We start from the raw sequence: 17,926 nt of genomic DNA on the forward strand, positions 1-17,926 counted from the left end.
TTTTATTTCATTCTGAGAGGTGACTGCTTGTATGAGTCATTTTGAAACTGGGTCTTTTACGGTTCTTGGCACTAGGTAGAGCACGTAGATGACTAAGGTCTCATGCTCCTTCCTTTTAAATTTCTACTGCTATGCTGTGATATCATTTTAGGTAACAGTGATTTAAAATATTTTCTTGTACTGAAGTTAAAGTTTACAGTTTTAAATTCTGGTTTGTCATTATATTCTTTGTGTTTCAGTGCTTCATTTTCTGCAGAAGAGTTTAATTGAAATCTCGGAAGAAAATAGGCAAGTGTTATACATTTGCATGTTTGTGCATGTGTGTGTGCACACTTGCAGTTGTGCATTGTCTTCGAACGAGGAAATTTTAAAAAAGGTTCCAGGATGTGCTCCTTTCCATCCCTCTCCGTTAATATTAGGCCTAATTAGTTAAATTTATTTTTTAGAGGTTTGATATTTAACTTTTAAAAATCAGGTAAGTTATTATGAGAATAAATGAGAAAGGAAAGAGCTCTTTCCTCTACTTGAATGTTCCTTTTTCGTAGCATCCTGTTCTTATTTCATGGATGAAAGTATGCCCTGTTATTTCTCTGAGGATGTTAATGATTTCTTTTTGTTTTTTTAAATTTTCTTGTCTTTAGATAGTCTCTATTTCTTCCACGTTGCTTTTTGTCTGTTTGCTGCTTTTGGTCACTATATTTGTTGCTAGAAGCCTTCCTCAGAAGGCTGGTGATCCTTGGCTGAGCATTCATGTTTAAGAATGGGGCACTGAGAGTTGATTTGAATCTCTGTGCATATGGATCGGCTTGATTGCAGCTTTTATTGTAGGCTAGTCTAGCTGTTTCTTTGGGGAAACCCTGATGTAAATATCTATGTCTTTTGCATGGGTAGTGGTTTCACCGTGGAAGCATCTTCTGTTTGCTGATGGGGAAGGAAAGCTGAGAGCTTGGCATTTGGCATTCATTGTGCATTTATTTACCTAATTCTCCTGTTTGCAATATGGTGTCACTACCTTATGTTTGTACTGTCTTCCTGTCTGCACGCCTGCTGTTTTACATTCTCTAGAGGTAAACCAGTTTGCTGGCTTGGAGGTATGATCCAGAGTTCTTATTCTTCTTCAACAGACTTGTAGCCAGTCTTCCTGTTTTCAGCCCTACATTTCCCTCCACATCATGGCGTACCTGGTGCCAACAGTTTCTTAGCCTTTTGGGGCTGCAAATCAGGTTGCTTCTGGGCTTGTTTTCTGGCTTAGTATTCACTCTTCTTGATTCTGCTAAGTCAGTTGTCACTCCTCTGTCTGCTTTGTAGCTTCTAAAATTTTATTATCGTCTTGTTGTGTTTTTGCTGCCCTTGTGTGTTTGTGTCTTTTTGTGTTTACATCCTCTGGCTGTTGGTGTAGGGAGGTTCTGGGGGAGAGTAGGAGTAATATCTGTGCGCCTTCTTTAACCCGGGCTCTCCTGTTGCCTTACCAGGAGCTCTTTCTGTCTCCTTTTAGGCTCTTCTTCCTCTGCTCATCTCTTAAATGTGGGTTCTGTCCTTTTTATTCTGTTTGTTCTGACTGCTTTATATCATCTACTTCTTTAGTGTCAGGCACCATCACTGTACTTAGGATTCCTAGATTTGTCACTCCAAATTAGATCTCTTCCCTGAGTGGTAGACTCATATAGTCAGTTGTCTCCTGGACATCTTAACTTGGATGTTTTACAGCTGCCTCAAATTCACTGTGTCCAAAAGAAAATTCACTGTATTTTTTTTAAGATTTTATTTTTTTCTGTTTTCTCCCCAAAGCCCCCTGGTACATAGTTGCATATTCTTCGTTGTAGGTCCTTCTAGTTGTGGCATGTGGGACGCTGCCTCAGTGTGGTTTGATGAGCAGTGCCATGTCCGCGCCCAGGATTCAAACTGACGAAACACTGGGCCACCTGCAGTGGAGCGCATGAACTTAACCACTCGGTTAAGTGAATTGGCCAGCCCCAATTCACTGTCTTTTTATTCCTCTGCATAAACCCTGGTAGCCTCTATTCTACTTTCTAACTCTTTGAATTTGCATATTCTAATACCTCAAATAAGTGGAAGACAATATTTGTCCTTTTGTGTCTGGCTTATTTTACTTACAGTATATTAAGGGTTAATCCATGTTGTAGTGTGTATCAGAATTTCATTCTTTTTTCTGTCTGAATAATATTCCATTATATGTATATACCACATTTTGTTTATCCATTCATCTGTTGACGGACATTTGGGTTGTTTCTACCTTTTGGCTTACATGAATAAGGTATACAAGTAACATTTGAGTCCCTACTTTCAATTCTTTGGGGCCTATACCTAGGAGTAGAATTGCTGCATCATATGGTAATTCTCTGTTTAATTTTTTGAGGAACTCCCAAACTTTTTTCCCTGACTTATGTTTTAATATCATCACTCTGTTCTCCCATTTTGAGAACAGACTGAGAGGAGCAAAGACAGAAGCTGGGAGAACAGTTAGGAGGCTATTGTAGTTGTCTGAGGGAGAGGTGAGAGTGGCTCAGGCCAGGAGGAGCAGGGGAGGTGGTCTGATTCTGGATATACTTTGAAGGTAGAACCAACAGGATGGGATGAGGAGGAGAGGAGTCAAGGATGATTACAAAGTTTTTGTAGGATAGAGATCCCAGTAGGTGGAGCCAGTTTGGAGTTGAAGATAAGTACGTATAGTTTGAGATGTCTGTTAGACATCCAGCTGAAGATATTGAATAGAAGGTTGCATATACAAGCCTGGAATTAGAAAGAGAGCTCTGGGCTGGAGATAAAAATTTGGGAATTATCAGCATATAGATTATAATTTAAAGTTTATGAGCTAGATGAGGTCAGCATCAAGGGAAAGAAGAGGACTAAGGACTGAGTGGTGCAAAGTTCTAACAGAAAGAGGTCAGGGAGAAGAGGAGAAAATCTGGGAGAGCCTGGCATCGTGGAAGCCAGGTGAAGAGAGTGTATCAAGGTTGAGGGAGTGTTCAAGTTGGTAAATTGCGTTATTCATTCTTGATTTGTTTTTTTCACTCTGAAAAAGAAAAGTGAGGTTAGTCATTGGCTGAGAAAGAGGGAAATGTTGAAGTAAGTTAAGAGTGTTGAGAGATTGCCATAAAGTCTGCATAATTGGAACGTTTATGGGAATGGAAGAGAAAGGCATAAATGTCTACTATAGTCTAAAGTTGACTTTGGCCCTTGGAATGTGTTTATTTTGGAGAAGGATAGAAATGATGACATTTTTATTTGACTTTTCTTTTGTAATAATGTCTTTTCTTCATTGTAGAAAATTTGCCGGAAATCATATTGTTCAGACACAATTGATGAATGACTTGTTGGTAGGCATTAGAGTTTCAATGATGTTAGTACAGAAACTACAAGACTTTCAGGGAATTCATTTGAAGATTTCCAGTTCTCCCATATGGCAAAGTATGTGTGGATTGCTGAGTATTTTCACCAAGTTTGTAAGTGACGGTAAGTGTAAAACCATACAAATGACGATTATAATTGAGTGTCAGTCGCCTTTTGCTGATAACAGTATGAAATATTTGATACTTAGCTGAGATGTCAAACTTCTCCTCCCTCAGCCCCTTAAAGTGGGGAAAGGCCCTGGATTACAAGGTTTTAGTGCTTTTTCTTTCAAATGTACCAATTCAGCAAGGGATAATGTTGAAAGACTTTTCTAAATGTGTGTGTGTGTGTGTGTGTGTGTGTGTTGTATACAAAGAGGAAAACCTAACAGTCTTAGTGTTGAAAAGCCACAGACTTTAAATAGCAAGAGAAAATTTTTGAGAAGAAATTTCCAAATTTGGAAGGGCAATCTGGAGAGGTTAGTGTGACCCTTACATTTCTCCTTAGCGGCAGCAAGTGTTATGTTTAAATAATGACAGTGGTCATTGTGGAGCTGGTCATTATTCCTCCTTAAACCTCATTTGTTGCTTCTATCCATATGAACTGTAGCACTGGAAAACCGAATAGTTAATGAGAGGAAGTGTCTCTTTATAAAAGCGTTTCAGCTGATAAAATGGAATGATAGAATGTCACCGTTTTTAAACTCTAGTAAGTTGATGTAGGCGTTAAGCATCAACACCTGCTCACGTTACCGAACCAGAGGACCAGACCCGGGCCTCTGAGAGTCTTGCTTTTACCACCTCTGGTCTTCCCACAGGGATTGAACTTGAGACCGAGCCCCTCTCTCGGTCACCTGCCAATTCACAGGAAATTGCAGAGGACAGAGGAACATGTTGAACTGCACCAGGAATAAACAAAGGCAACACCCAGACTGTGGGAAACTCTACAGGTCAAAAGACCAGAGTTCTTCAACAGAGAAATTGTAATGAAAAGAAAAGGGTGGAGAGGACAAATGTAGATTAAAAGACATATCAAATTTTAAAAAAATGGACAAGACTAAGCTATAGTATCTAGGGATGTGCATTTGGTTACTAAAACTATTTAAAAAATAAGAAAGTCATTACTCTGAAAGTCAGGATCATGCTGACTCCGGGTGAGAGAGGGGGCTTGTGGTTAGAATGAGGCATGTGGATGAGCCTTATGGGCTGGGTGGCTGAGTTCTATTTCTTGACTTGGATGGTGGGTACAATTGTTTGCTTTTTAATAATCCATTAAGCTATACATTTGTTTTGGGTGGTTTTCTGTATTACAATGAGATTAACACAGTGATGCCTAACACATAAATATCTACATAAGTTAAATTACCTTTTCACCCTTCACCGCCTGTTCTATATGGTAATGTATGTTTGAATATTAATTTAAAAATGTTAATGGGATCTCTTCAGAGCTCTTATTTGTAAAGAATAAGAACTGACTCAGGTTTTGCTAGGCTGATGGGATAAAATAGTATCTCATTGTTTATGTTTTTAATTCTGTTAACTAGTGAAAGTACTAGCGGTGTTGTCCAGTTATTTCTTTTTTTGCCTAGGATCTCAGGTATTAAGAAGAAAGTAAAATTGCTTTTATTAAGACATAATTTACGGACGTCTTTTCAGAGGATATTTGCTTTTTAAAAAAGGAATTTGTTAATTTGAAAAAAAAAGACTTTGGTGAAATGCAGAGAAGACATGATTTTAATATGAGGCAGCCTCTTTCCTAAAAAATTGATGGCACCTTATCAGTTCTATTCTTCCCCAGGATTTTAAAGCTTCATGTATCAGTAAAATGTTTAGCTGCAAGTAACAGAAAAGCAAACTTTAGGAACTTAAGCAAATCTGCCTGCCCTCCTCCCCGCATAACAGGAAGTCAGAGGCAGGCGGTGCAGAACTACTGAGGCAGTCTAGGACCCAAACATTCTGCCTTTCTGCTTTCCACCTTCAGCACGTTGGCTTTCACCCACATGTTTGTTGCCTTAGAACTGCTATAGCCCCAGACATTATGTCTATGTTCAAGGCAAGAAGGAGGACCAGTTGCATCTTTACCTTTAATCAGGAAAAACAAAAGTACCCAAAAGATTTCTGCTTACGTCCCATTGGCCTGAACCCTCATAAGGATGGCTACCTTTAGTTGTAAGAAAGGTTGAGGAAGCAAGTATCCTGCCTTTGCTGGGCATATGGATGCTCTACTCAAAGTCACAGTTCTGTTAGCAGGAATAAAGGGCAGAATGGACATTTAGTAGGTAATTTATAGTAGGTATTTTTAATTCTTACCCCAGGTTGAATAATTCATCATATGATTTTGTATATTTTCTCACAAACCAGAGGCTGATAGAAAACAGAAGAAGATAGCAGGTCATGATTGTTTGGTTGCATTGGCTACAGAGCCAGTGAAAGCAAAGTTTGTAATTAGCACTGATGTAGGCTCTTTACCCAGGCCCTGACATCACTTAAGAAGAAATAATGTGTGTGGGGGTTGGGGCGCAGAGGCATCAGGGGACGGGAGGGGACAGGTGGTGTTGCTGCTAGATGTGCTGAGAGGCCGTGGATGGGGAGGAAGAGAGCATGGATGTTAGAGGCGAGAGGAAGAAATCACATTTATTGAGTTTATATACTGGGCATAAAAGCCTTTATGTTCATTATTCATTTAAACCTTGCAACAACTGTGTCAGATAGGAGATATATTTTCCCATTTTATGGAAGAGGAAGATGACTCCCTGGGAAGTTAAATAACTCACCCAAGGCCTGCTCACCTAGGAGGTGGTCAAGCTAGAAATGTAGCTGGGACTGCTGACCCTGCGGCTCTTTCCATTGTTCCAGAATATCCATCATCATTTAACACATGCTCTCTCCTTTTTTGCCAAATAGATGACCTCTTACAGGCAGTTCAGAGTACATCTGGATTAGCTGTTATTCTTTTTATTAAGATTATGTTTCATCCACCTGAAAAGATTCCTGATTTGGTAAGTGCATCTCCTTTTTAGTATTGTACTTTATTGATAGGTAGACACATGTTTTAAAAATATTTTTAAAGAAGTGAATTAAAAAAAAATTTTTGCATTGTCAGAATCTTTCTGTTGACCTTTTTCTCTTATAATGAGACAATTCCAAAAATTCGTATAAAACAGAAAGAAGACACTAACAGTCACCTGTGAATCCATCTCACAAAGATAATCACTATCAACATTTTTTGGTGTGTATCCCAGCTTTTTCTAGTGCTGTTTGTTCAGTTCCATCTTTCAGAATTATAAAAAATATTTGTAATATTAAAATTTTGCAGAGATTAATGTGTAGATATATACAGTAATAACTTTTTGATAAACATGTTCTTTTTATTAAGAATAACCCAAATAATGTCCTTTAGACAGGAAGCATCCTAGAATCAATCGTTCAGTGAATTTGGTCTTATGGGAAGCATAGTCTGATCATTTGGGCCGCCATCCTTGTTTTTACTACCAGCAGGTTTTTTTCATTACTGTGTTGTCTGGAAACTTATTTTAACTTTTTACCTGACCTATGCAAAATAGATGTGTACTATTCTAGGAGATCACACAAAGTACCTATCATTGGGTGACATTAAAAGTTTTTCTTTCTCACATCACCTCTAGAAAGCGTTAGTTAAGCTCGTCCACCTGCAGGTGGCAATATGTTGTGCTCTGCCAGTACATTTAAACCAGCAAAATGGTTCATGTTCTTAGATTTAATTTTTCCCTTGTGATACAATAATGTCAACACTTGTGGCTTTTTCACCTTTAGGTTCAGTTATTTTTCCTAGGATGTTTCGGGGGAAAGAGAATGTTGGATTTATATTTTGAAATAGCTGTGCAAAGTTTTAGAGGCTCTAGACATGTCAGCTCTGCTGTGTGTTTCAGATTGGTAGCTTGCTCCTCCAGTCAGTGGACCGCACCAGCATCCCCGAGTGGTTTTTGACCTGCTGCGAGAGCCTTTGTGGTGCTGATGTCTCCCCCCCAGCTCTCTTATTCCTGTGTCAGGGGACACTCACCATGTTGGACTGGCAGAATGGGAGGATGGGCCCAAGTGGGGAGGCCCTGCTCTTGGATACTGTGCACGTGCTGTTCACCTTGAGTTCGCAGTGAGTTTTGATGCTGCTGTCTCATGTTTTGTTTTGCTTGTCAGACATTTAAAAGATGGCAGCTGAGCCAGCATACTTAGTAATTCAATGAAAAGTGGTCAGAATAATCCTAAATTAAAAAAGAGATATGTGTAGGGAATGAAGAACAGGAGAAGATGGGATAATGGGAGAGAGAGTTATAGAAATTATTGGTGCAAGTTAACCTGCAGTGAACATTTCAAAAATTAATTTTAACATTCAGTCTGTAATGTTAGCTTTCTTTTTTTTAAAGATTTTATTTTTCCTTTTTCTCCCAAAGCCCCCCGGTACAGAGTTGTGTATTTTTAGTTGTGGGTCCTTCTAGTTGTGGCATGTGGGATGCCGCTTCAGCATGGCTTGATGAGCATGCCAAGTCTGTGCCCAGGATTCAAATTGGTGAAACCCTGGGCCGCCAAAGCAGAGCATGCAAACTTAACCACTTGGCCACGGGGCCGGCCCCCATAATGCTAGCTTTTTTTTTAAACTATAAAAATTTCTGTATATAGAGTGCTTTAGAGTTTATGAACAATTTTAACATAGGTAATCAGTGTGATCCTCATGTGTGTGATAGATAGAATAGGAAATCTAATTTGTGGAATGGGTAAAGTGAAGCTTAGAAAAGTAAATGCTTAAACCTCAGAGTGTATTGCTAATAAGCACCTGAGCCAGAGCTGTAACTAGGTCTTCTGACTTCACTGGATTATATTTTGTGGGTTTTTTTGCCATAATGCCTGAAAGTGATCATGTGCTTAAAATGTTGAACTGTAGATACAGCTTGATAGCAATGACCATAAAGGAATAAAAGTACAATGTTGTAAAATAATTTTTACATGTTTTTCAGTTTATATATATTTTAAAATTGTGCATATTTTAGAAGAATGTAAAAATTTTTCTTCATTGTGTTACTTTATAACAGCTTTATTGAGCTATAATTTACATACCATACAATTCACATATTTAAAATGTGCAAATCGGTTTTTTTTAGTATATTCATAGGGTTGTGCAACTATCTACACAGTCAACTTCATAATATTTTCATTACCCCAAAAAGAAACCTCATTAACTCTGTTCCCTAATCTTCCCCAACCCTAGCCCCTAGCATGTTTTAAAATACCTGTGAAACCATCATCACAATAAAAAGAATGAACATATTCATCACTCCCAGAATTTTCCTTTGTCCCTTTTTGGATTATTTTTTACAAGATGCAAAGATTCATGTACAAATTTGAGATCTGTTTTGGCCTCGTTTGTTGTAAATTTAATAATGATTGAATTCTTATCATTTTTTGTATTTTATTAGTCTAAATGATTATAAAATGAAATTTCTCTTACTAGTGAGTTTATAATAATGTGGCTTATTTTTCTTTAGGATCAAAGAATCAACTCTGGAAATGTTTCTGTCTAAAATTTTGGCATCTTGGACTAATTCAGCCATACATGTCCTTGAATCAAGTTCCCCAAGCCTAAAGAACAGTCTGAATGGGAATTCAAGCATCGTTGGGAGACTTTTGGAATATGTCTATACCCACTGGGAACATCCATTGGATGCTTTGAGACACCAAACCAAAATCATATTCAGAAATATTCTCCAAATGCATCAGCTCACTGTCGAAGAGTCAGATTCAGAAAAGTCAGATTTGGCTACTGATCGTTTCATTTTTGAACTGACTCAGAGCCTTTTGCGATTGGAATGGCATGTTAAAGGAAAGTACTTATGCCTTGGTTGTTTAGTAGATTACATAGGAACCGAGCATATTTTGGCATTAGCTAAAACTATACCATCACAAATGTTAGAGGTGATGGGGGACCAATCATTGGTACCTTATGCAAGTGACCTCTTGGAAACCATGTTTAAAAATCATAAGAGTCGTTTGAAATCTCAGGCTGTCGACAGTACTTGGATTGACAAGTGGCATGAGACTTGGGTTTCTCCTCTCCTTTTCATACTGTGTGAGGGAAACCTGGATCAGAAATCTTATGTAATTGATTATTACTTGCCAAAATTATTGAATTGCAACCCTGAAAGCTTAAGTTACATGGTAAAGATTCTTCAGACTTCTGCTGATACTAAAACTGGTAAGAGAATGACTTTTTGTTTTAGTACTTTATAGTTAGGGTGCTTAAGTATAGGTACCCAGGCAGATGTTGACCGTATTCAAATTTAAATATTACTACTTCTATGAATAGTAAAGGAGGATTTTAGTGATAGAGATTTCAGATTGAAACGAATTTTCCTGTACATAGCTGAATAGAGTTTTTTGGCTGAAGTCATTTCTACCAGCTAAGGATTGATTCCAGTTATGATTATGGGTTTTCCTTTATTAATAGGTTTTAGTTAATTTTGCCAAGTTCTTTCTTGTTATTTGGTTGTCGGACTGGAGTAAAAGTTTGTGTGTTTTATATAATTTGCTTATTCAAGTGAAACAGTAATTAAAAATTGTTTTAGGCAAGGTTGAAGATGGGTAAATTGGCATTCGCAAGTTTTTCTCTCTGGGAAGAGACAAAAATTTAGAGGCATGACCTCAAGAAACAGCTGTCAGTAGTCCTTTAGAATAGGGGTGAACATTCCATTGAAACTTAGTCACCCTAAAGGCATCACTGCGTGAAAACATAGTCCAGTAATTGTTATAGAAAATGATGATCTTGACTCATGAGTCGTAAAATTATTATATTCCATTTAGCGAAGCAGGAATATGGTAGCCTGTATGATATCTTACGAAGATTTCCAGCTAAAATAGTTAAAAACTTCCAGTACTTCAAAGAGGAACCATGAGATAACTGGAAAATTTGATTGCTGTACACAAAAGTGAGCCATTATTTGAAAATTTTGACAGTCATTCTTGCCTTTTTGAGAAGCCATCTAAAGCTGAGGATTCATGAAGCTCTTCTGAAGTGAGGCAGTCTTGATCTTTATGTCAGGGGGCCCTGTGAGCCAGCGCTCCCTGACCCCTTGGTAGTGGCTGACGTCCTGGCCTCTGAAAGCTCAGGTTCTGTGTGATTCTCCTTTTATCTTCCTTACTAGGGAGAAACAGTAACTCCAAAATATGCAGAGAGGGTCAGTGTTTATTTTTAGAGAAATAATGGTCTTCGGCCACTGAAATATTTTTCCTGTTTTTGTCTGAAAGTCATTTTAGTGATTTTTATTATTTTAAATATTTCTCCACCTAATCTTTTTCCTGATTCACTTCTTGGTTTATTTCCTAACCGTAAAGGAAAAAGTAAAAATATTTATTAAAAAATGATTTCTTCAAACACATATGCATAAACAATATATATTGAACCAAATGTCTCAGCATTAGGGAATTTTAAAAAATTTTATAAATGAACAAAGTAAGTTCCTTTATACATTCACCTTATCCATTTATGAAAGAAAAACTTGAAAAAGCTTAAAAGTCCTGAATTCCTATAAAACGGTAAAATTAAACTCTGTAGAAAGGAATGGTTATATGAGATTATAAACTTTAATATAGCCATTGCCTCACTGTAGGGACCTTAAACTTTTTCAGTTCAGTTCTTCTAGATACACATGTGGGGAGTCCCCCTACCTCACCCCACCACTCCTACTAGGGATGCATGGCATAGATGGGGTCTTTAGCACCCTTACTCTCTCTTCCTACACTTTCCCTGGTGGTTTCAAAAAGCCGGGGGAAAAATGAGTTAAAAAAGGATCTTTTAAAAAGATAATCAGAGGCTGGCCTGGTGGCACAGTGGTTTAGTTTGCACGTTCTGCTTCAGTGGCCCAGGGTTTGCCATTTTGGATCCCGGGTGTGGACATGGCACCGGCAAGCAATGCTGTGGTAGGCGTCCCACATATAAAGTAGAGGAAGATGGGCATGGATGTTAGGTCAGGGACAGTCTTCCTCAGCAAAAAGAGGAGGATTGGCAGCAGACGTTAGCTCAGGGCTGATCTTCTTCAAATAAATAAATAATTAAATAAATAAAAGGATCTCTCTTGGGGGCCAGTGCTGTGGCCAGGTGGGTAAGTCCAGCACACTCCGCTTTGGCAGCCTGGGTCAGTTCCCAGGCACAGACCTATGACACTCAGTGGCGGCCGTGCTGTTGTGGTGACCCACATATAAAATAGAGGTCACTTGGCACAGATGTTAGCTCAGGGCGAATCTTCCTCAAAAAAAAACTTAATCAGAAAATATAAAGTAAATCTTTCCAATTTAAAAAGTAAGTGCAATTTATTCTGAAGTGGACTATTTTCAAGATATATATGTGTGCATGTATCTATATCATTGACCAATGGGAAGTATTTTATGTGAAGATATGATAATGGATTTTCTATTGTTATATCTGTATTTTATTAAGAAAATAAAGAAGCTTTGTAAAAAAACCAGTTTCTTTAAGTTAGCGATAAGATTATGCTTACTTGAAATAATTGATATAAAATCTATTAAATCATTTTAAATAATGATTATTTTATAATAGGAACTTTAATTCATGTTAGAATTGAGTTTAAAATATGACTTTTATTTCTGAAATATATTGTTAATTGGAAACATGAAAATTGTGGTAGTTGTTACATAGCGCAGTAGTAGTCTTTGTTATTGTGCTTTTGAGACAAGGGCAATCTTTTCCATCCTTAGGATCTTTTAATACTAGAGGGGCTCTGGGAGCTTTGATGGCATGTCTACGAACAGCTAGAGCTCATGGACATCTTCACTCTGCAACTGATGCCTGGGGAACTCTTGTGTCCAGTGCAAGAATAAAGCAGGGCTTAGTTCATCAGCACTGCCAAGTAAGTAAACAAAGTAACTGGGCATTTGTACGTGGAGTAGATCAGGGGATTCATTTATTCATTTAACAGTCCTCTATAGAGGCCCCTATGTTATGCCCAGCACTGGTTTAAGGGGTCCATAAGGGGGATGGATAGAAAGTGAAAAGTGTGGACGTTGCTTTCAGGCTACGTAGAGTTTAGTTGAGGGAATAAGAAAACCTGCAGAAAACAACTGGGAACTCTTAGAAGAAAATACAGATACAACTGTGCCTTTAAGCATGGGAACTTGGAATGCTCAGCAGAGACTGATCAGAGCAGGTGGTGGTTGATTAGGACAGTGATAAATGTGATCAGAGGAGAGCAAGCATTGGAGCAGCACAGAAAATGGAAGGACACAAATAAACAAGGCCTGGAGGGTGATGAAGGACACAGATAAGCAAGGCCTGGAGGGTGATTAAGGACATTGTTAGGCAGGAGTGGAGTGTTTCATCCATTTTGTGGAAGCTTCCAATGCTAGGCTGAAGACTTCAGATTTCATTCATTTGGTAACTGGGAACTAGAGCCACTTTGTCTTTAGCAAGGATGTGGAATTAATGGAAACAGAGATGGGTTTCCGGAGTGGGAGCAGAAAGAAACCAGGAGACCAGCTGATGAGGTTGTGGGGTAAAGTGATCACTGAGAAAAAAGAATGAAGTTGAGCATTGCTGTGGAATAAGAATCTTTAAGACTGTTGACTTTTATAAATATCCAATTTACACATTTAATAAAATAATTTTATAGGAAGTAACCACAGGATCTTTGAGATTAGGGAAGCTTTCGGAAGCACATATAGGTAAACTGAGGTTTACTGTTTTCTTTCCTTTGGTAGTCTATATAAATAATTAAAGATGTCAGGTGGCTTAGGCTTTGTTTATCTCATAGAAAAATTAACATTGTATTGCTTGATGTGTTTTAGGTACGGATAGATACCTTAGGTTTGCTTTGTGAAAGTAATCGAAGCACAGAAATCGTTTCCACAGAAGAAATGCGGTGGATTCAGTTCTTTATCACGTACAATCTTAACAGTCAGTCTCCAGCAGTGCGGCAACAGATTTGTTCTCTGCTTAGAAAGGTAAAATTTCTCTTTAGAAAGTACAGGAAAGTGGTGAGCTTTGCTCTGGAAATGATTTTTTCAAATTGCCAAGATTTTGAGAGAGTGTGAGAATAATGGCCATGGGACTAGACTGCCTTTCGCCTCTCTTCATGGCCCTTCTCAGGACCATTCTGTGAGTCCATAAAGTTCACATTGGGGATTAAAATCCAGAGTGAGGAGTCCTTTAATTTAGGTGTAATAAATGAAACTTGAGCTCTTTTTTTTGAAAGAAAAAAAATCTAGTGATGGAGTTTTCAGAGCAAAGCTTTAAGAACACTTTTGTAAGAGGAGGAAGGATGCCCTTGTATTTTTGTAGTTTCGTTAAGCACTTCATGAAACGGTCGTTATTGGATAATCAAACTTGAGGTATCACAGGACAGGTCGATGGGGTGAAGAGTTGGTAGAGTATAGAAGTGAGTATATTGTCTTTAGGTTCATACAACCTAAAGGAGATAGAGCTGTGGTTTAATGACTGTATTCTGATTTGTAGTAATATTTTGTTTTTGGTTTAAAAATATAAATGTTAATTTTCTGGTAAAAAGAAACACTGTGTAAATCTTAAGAATTTAAAGGGCCAGCCCCATGGTATAGCGGTTAAGTTCAGTGTGCTCTGCTTCAGTGGACTGGGTTCGCAGGTTCACATCCCAGGGGTGGACTTCCACCTCTTGTCAGCCATGCTGTGGTGGTAACCCACACATAATGTGGATGAGGATTGGCACAGATGTTAGCTTAGGGCTAATCTTCCTCAGCAGGAAAAAAAAAAAAGTAAGTTAGTTTAAAAGCTAGGACTCTCCTTGCCTGCAATTTTAGTCTGAAGAATTAAGAAGAGTTTTTCCTTTGCCTTTTAGGCTGACATTTAAGGTTAATGTGGCTCACGTGTGCTTCATTTTTCTTTTTCTCAAAAGTTGTTTTGTAGGATACAGGAAAGTTCTCAGACACTTTATAAACTGGAGCAAAGTAAAGGCAAACATGAACCAGAGAATGACTTAACCACACAGCACCCTTCTCTTTCTTTACAGCAGTATAAGGTAGGTGATAGATTTCCAGACATATGGATTTTTAAGAAACCTAAAATAACTATGAGTAAACATTAAAGGGAAATAAATGGAAGTCTCTTGGTGAGTAGTGCTTCTGTGCTTTTTTCCTTTAAGCTGGGTTTTACACCTTCCTTCTGGAGATTTGGTGTTTCCCTTGAGGTAGCCTGCGATGTGGAACCTGTGCTGGACTTGAGATCTGTTACAGAGTAACATTAGTGGGTTAATCTTAACAGTTTATAGCTTATGTGGGCCAGGTGAATTTAGTACTTTAACCAGAAGGTAATTGCCGGCCTGAAGTCTTCCACATCTCGTCTAGGAGACTGCCGTGTCTGGGCCTGCTTCCCCTTTAGACCAACAGGATTTACAGTGGCTCTACATTTGTGACTCCGGGCCTGTGGTCCAGCTATGGAGGTTCATGTCTGTCTCCTTTTGGAGCGGGCTTGAAGAGCAGGGCTGGGTTTCAGGGCACTGTGTTAATGGAATGGATGGAACCCCAGACATAGCAGTTCCAGTCTGGGCCAGGGCTCAGCTTGACAACCTGCACTTTATGTCCGTCAGAACAAAATGAGCTTTTTACTGGTTTCTTACTCCAAATCTAGCCTCCCAGAAGCAGACTCTTATTTTCTCCTAAGACCCAGGTAGAGGACAAAGCTTACCTATTTTATTTCATTTAGGGAAACAAGTGTAATAAACTAATGATATTGGAGCCATGACATACTCACTACCTATTCTAAACATTAGTATGGATGGGCCTTAGTTTGTATTTGAAAGGTAAAAAATCATCTGAAGAAAAATATTCCTACACAAAGTCTGAAAGCGGCTTCGTCTTTATGAATCATTACAATGAAGATTGGGAAGTCACAACTGAAACTTTAAGGACATAGGTTTAGTTCCAATTCTGCCACTGAACTAGTAGTTGGCTTACTTTATGAGTCTACTCAACTATAAGTGAGATTAGTAACCTCTCTGAAAAGGTTGATTTTGAGGATCAAATGAGAAAGCTCTTTGTAAACTCTGAATCACTCTAAAAAGCCTCGCTGGGAGTCATTAAAAGTGACTATATATTGAGTACTTACTGTGTATGTGAAAGAGTTATTTTTAAGCCTGTCTTAGATTATTGCTAGATGATCTAAGAAAACACATCTCCAGCTTTTTGCAAGTGGTAAAATGACATTTGCAAAATCTGAATTAGGTACTTAGAAACACAAAATCTTTTTTGTGGATTGACATTCTGAATTTTTATGTATGCATTGTTTCTTAGTTTGTGCTAATGGATACATATTTTTTTGGAAACTAGTCTTTTAGAGTTAATCTGAGTCAATCTCATGATTCTGATATTTTCTCGCAATTGTAGTCACCTGTGGCTTTTGGAGGCTGTGACTTTGGCACTGTATTATTCATCATTGTAACAGTGAGTGTCATGCACAGTGTGTGGTAGGCTCAGTGCCCATCAACAGACTAAGTGCTAAGGGAGAAGCAGAGGCTATTAGTTGAAAAGATGTTTTCTAGTCTAGTGAAGGAGATTATCTCATACCAAAATAACTAATATAAATAGCTAGAGTACTTTTAAATTTACCAAATGCTTTCTCTCCATGTTCTCATTAATCTTTAATAACAAGGCTGTGAGAGAGGCATTATTGTGCTCACTTAACAAGTGAGAAAACTGAAGTTTGGAAAAGTTGAGTAACCTTCCCAAGGTCTCCCAGCTAGCAAGTGGTGGAGCCAGACTCCAGTCCTGATCTCTTGATCCCAAAACGTGAATAGTTGTTTTCCCTAGTACCAGCTTCAATAAAGGCCTGGAGGTAGGAAAGTACAGGAAGAATCTGGGGAGTGGTGAATTCACTAGTGTGAATGACATGAGATACTTGAGGCAGCAGAGGGGTTGAGTAATAGAAATTAATTAGAACATCAAGTTGGGGATGGGTAGTAGAGAATTTCGAACGCCAGGCTAAGGTTTTTGGAAGCCTCACTAGGAGCCATTAAAAGTGACTAGAGCATGTACTGAGTCTCCACTGTGTGTGTAGGACACTATGCCCAGGACTAGGGATGTAAACATATAAAGGGTGGTCCTTGCCTCCATTGTGATTACAGTCGGGTTGAGGGAAAGAACTATATCTAAGAATATAAATGACACTATGATTAGGATAACATAATTCCTAAAGCGTGAACTTAGTGCTCTTTAATGTGAGTACTATACTACTCATTTACAATTAAAACTACTTTAACTAGGATGTTTCCAACAAGCACCCTATTCCTTTCAAACCCAATAGAATTAATAAATTAATAAACTCTCACTTAAGGCTTGTAAGGGCCTGTGGGATAAATCCCCAAGGTTGTATGTCCTTGACCAGAGGAATGAATGTGGGGGGTCAGCTGGGACTAGGGCTGCTTATTGGCTGCTCACTTACAAGTGTCTGTCTTTCGGGTGTAGCAGCATATGAGATGCTTGAAAATCACAGCTTTTCCTTATAATTTTTCTCTTTGGTCTAACACAGAAATTATTATTAAAAAATATTTTTTAATTAGAGGAAGAAGACTTTATTTGGATAAAGTATTCCCACTTTGCCTTTTTGTTTGTTGCATTTTACTAACAGTTTTGTATTTTATCATTTGTATAAACAGAATGGTAGAGCAGGAGCCTCAAAGGGGCGCATAGAAGACAATGGAATAGTGGAATCTTCTTATAAACTATCTCATTATAGCCAAATTTATCAAGTATTATATTTATCAAATTTATCAAGTAGTATATATTGGATATTTGTTTGGTCATTTTATAACTTTAAAAAGTACACCTGCCTTTGATGCCTGAGTGCCTCTGGTGAAGAAGATCAGTATTCACACAGCTTCAGCACAAGTCAGGGCAGAATGGATCTTGTTTTCAACAAAAATGTCTTTTTTTCTTGTGTAGACTGCAATAGGAATTGCGCTTCTTGTGACACTACAAAGATACGGTTCATTGCAGTCATGAAATAGCTCATGGTCAAGGATGTCAAGTTGACTTGTCAAGCAAAGTGAAAAAACTAGTATTGTTTTTACAAATCTCTTATCTCTCGATTAAAAAAACACTCCATTCTTAAATATGTTACTATGAAGGCAACTTATTGTGAGTTAACTCAATCGTAATTTTTCTTTTTAGAATTTCATGTCCTCCATTTGCAGCAGTCTTTTTGAAGCATTGTTTCCTGGCTCTTCCTACCCAACTAGATTTTCAGCTTTAACCATTTTAGGCTCAATAGCTGAAGTTTTTCCTGTCCCAGAAGGTAAGTTTTCAATAATGTTTGGGGAAAATTATTTTTTTCCTCGCAAATCACATACTTTGTCAACATTTTGGTTTAGTTGAAGTTTCAGTTCTGTTGCTTTTGTTTAGATTCTTCTGGGGGTTTTATTCTCACTGTATAGTTCTTATTGGGACATAATTAAATTTTTCAATGAGGGGCATAAGGGAGAGAGACTGTTTTCAGTGACCGTTATTTGGCAATGCAAAACTACAGTTTTCATAGATAATTATTATTATGAGAACAGTTGCTGCTCTTATTT

The 17,926-nt window shown here is 38.0% G+C and overlaps 1 protein-coding gene across 6 annotated transcripts in view; it reads left to right on the forward strand.

Annotated features, from left to right (window-relative positions):
- Positions 1 to 17,926, forward strand: part of THADA (THADA armadillo repeat containing) — a 307,941-nt gene that overhangs the window by 9,646 nt on the left and 280,369 nt on the right. For 4 of the 6 annotated variants that reach the window (XM_070235533.1, XM_001498963.6, XM_070235534.1 and 1 more), the window contains 9 exons: positions 240 to 288; positions 3,287 to 3,474; positions 6,255 to 6,349; positions 7,259 to 7,479; positions 8,867 to 9,573; positions 12,090 to 12,241; positions 13,176 to 13,331; positions 14,258 to 14,380; positions 17,526 to 17,649. In XM_070235533.1, the coding sequence (XP_070091634.1) occupies positions 240 to 288; positions 3,287 to 3,474; positions 6,255 to 6,349; positions 7,259 to 7,479; positions 8,867 to 9,573; positions 12,090 to 12,241; positions 13,176 to 13,331; positions 14,258 to 14,380; positions 17,526 to 17,649 (1,815 nt within the window). Of the gene's footprint in view, positions 1 to 239; positions 289 to 1,823; positions 2,012 to 3,286; positions 3,475 to 6,254; positions 6,350 to 7,258; positions 7,480 to 8,866; positions 9,574 to 12,089; positions 12,242 to 13,175; positions 13,332 to 14,257; positions 14,381 to 17,525; positions 17,650 to 17,926 lie in introns of all 6 variants that reach the window. The other 2 variants (XM_070235535.1, XM_070235536.1) reach the window with 1 other exon arrangement.

The sequence above is a fragment of the Equus caballus genome, chromosome 15 (assembly GCF_041296265.1).
Source record: "Equus caballus isolate H_3958 breed thoroughbred chromosome 15, TB-T2T, whole genome shotgun sequence".
NCBI classification, from domain to species: Eukaryota; Metazoa; Chordata; class Mammalia; order Perissodactyla; family Equidae; genus Equus; species Equus caballus.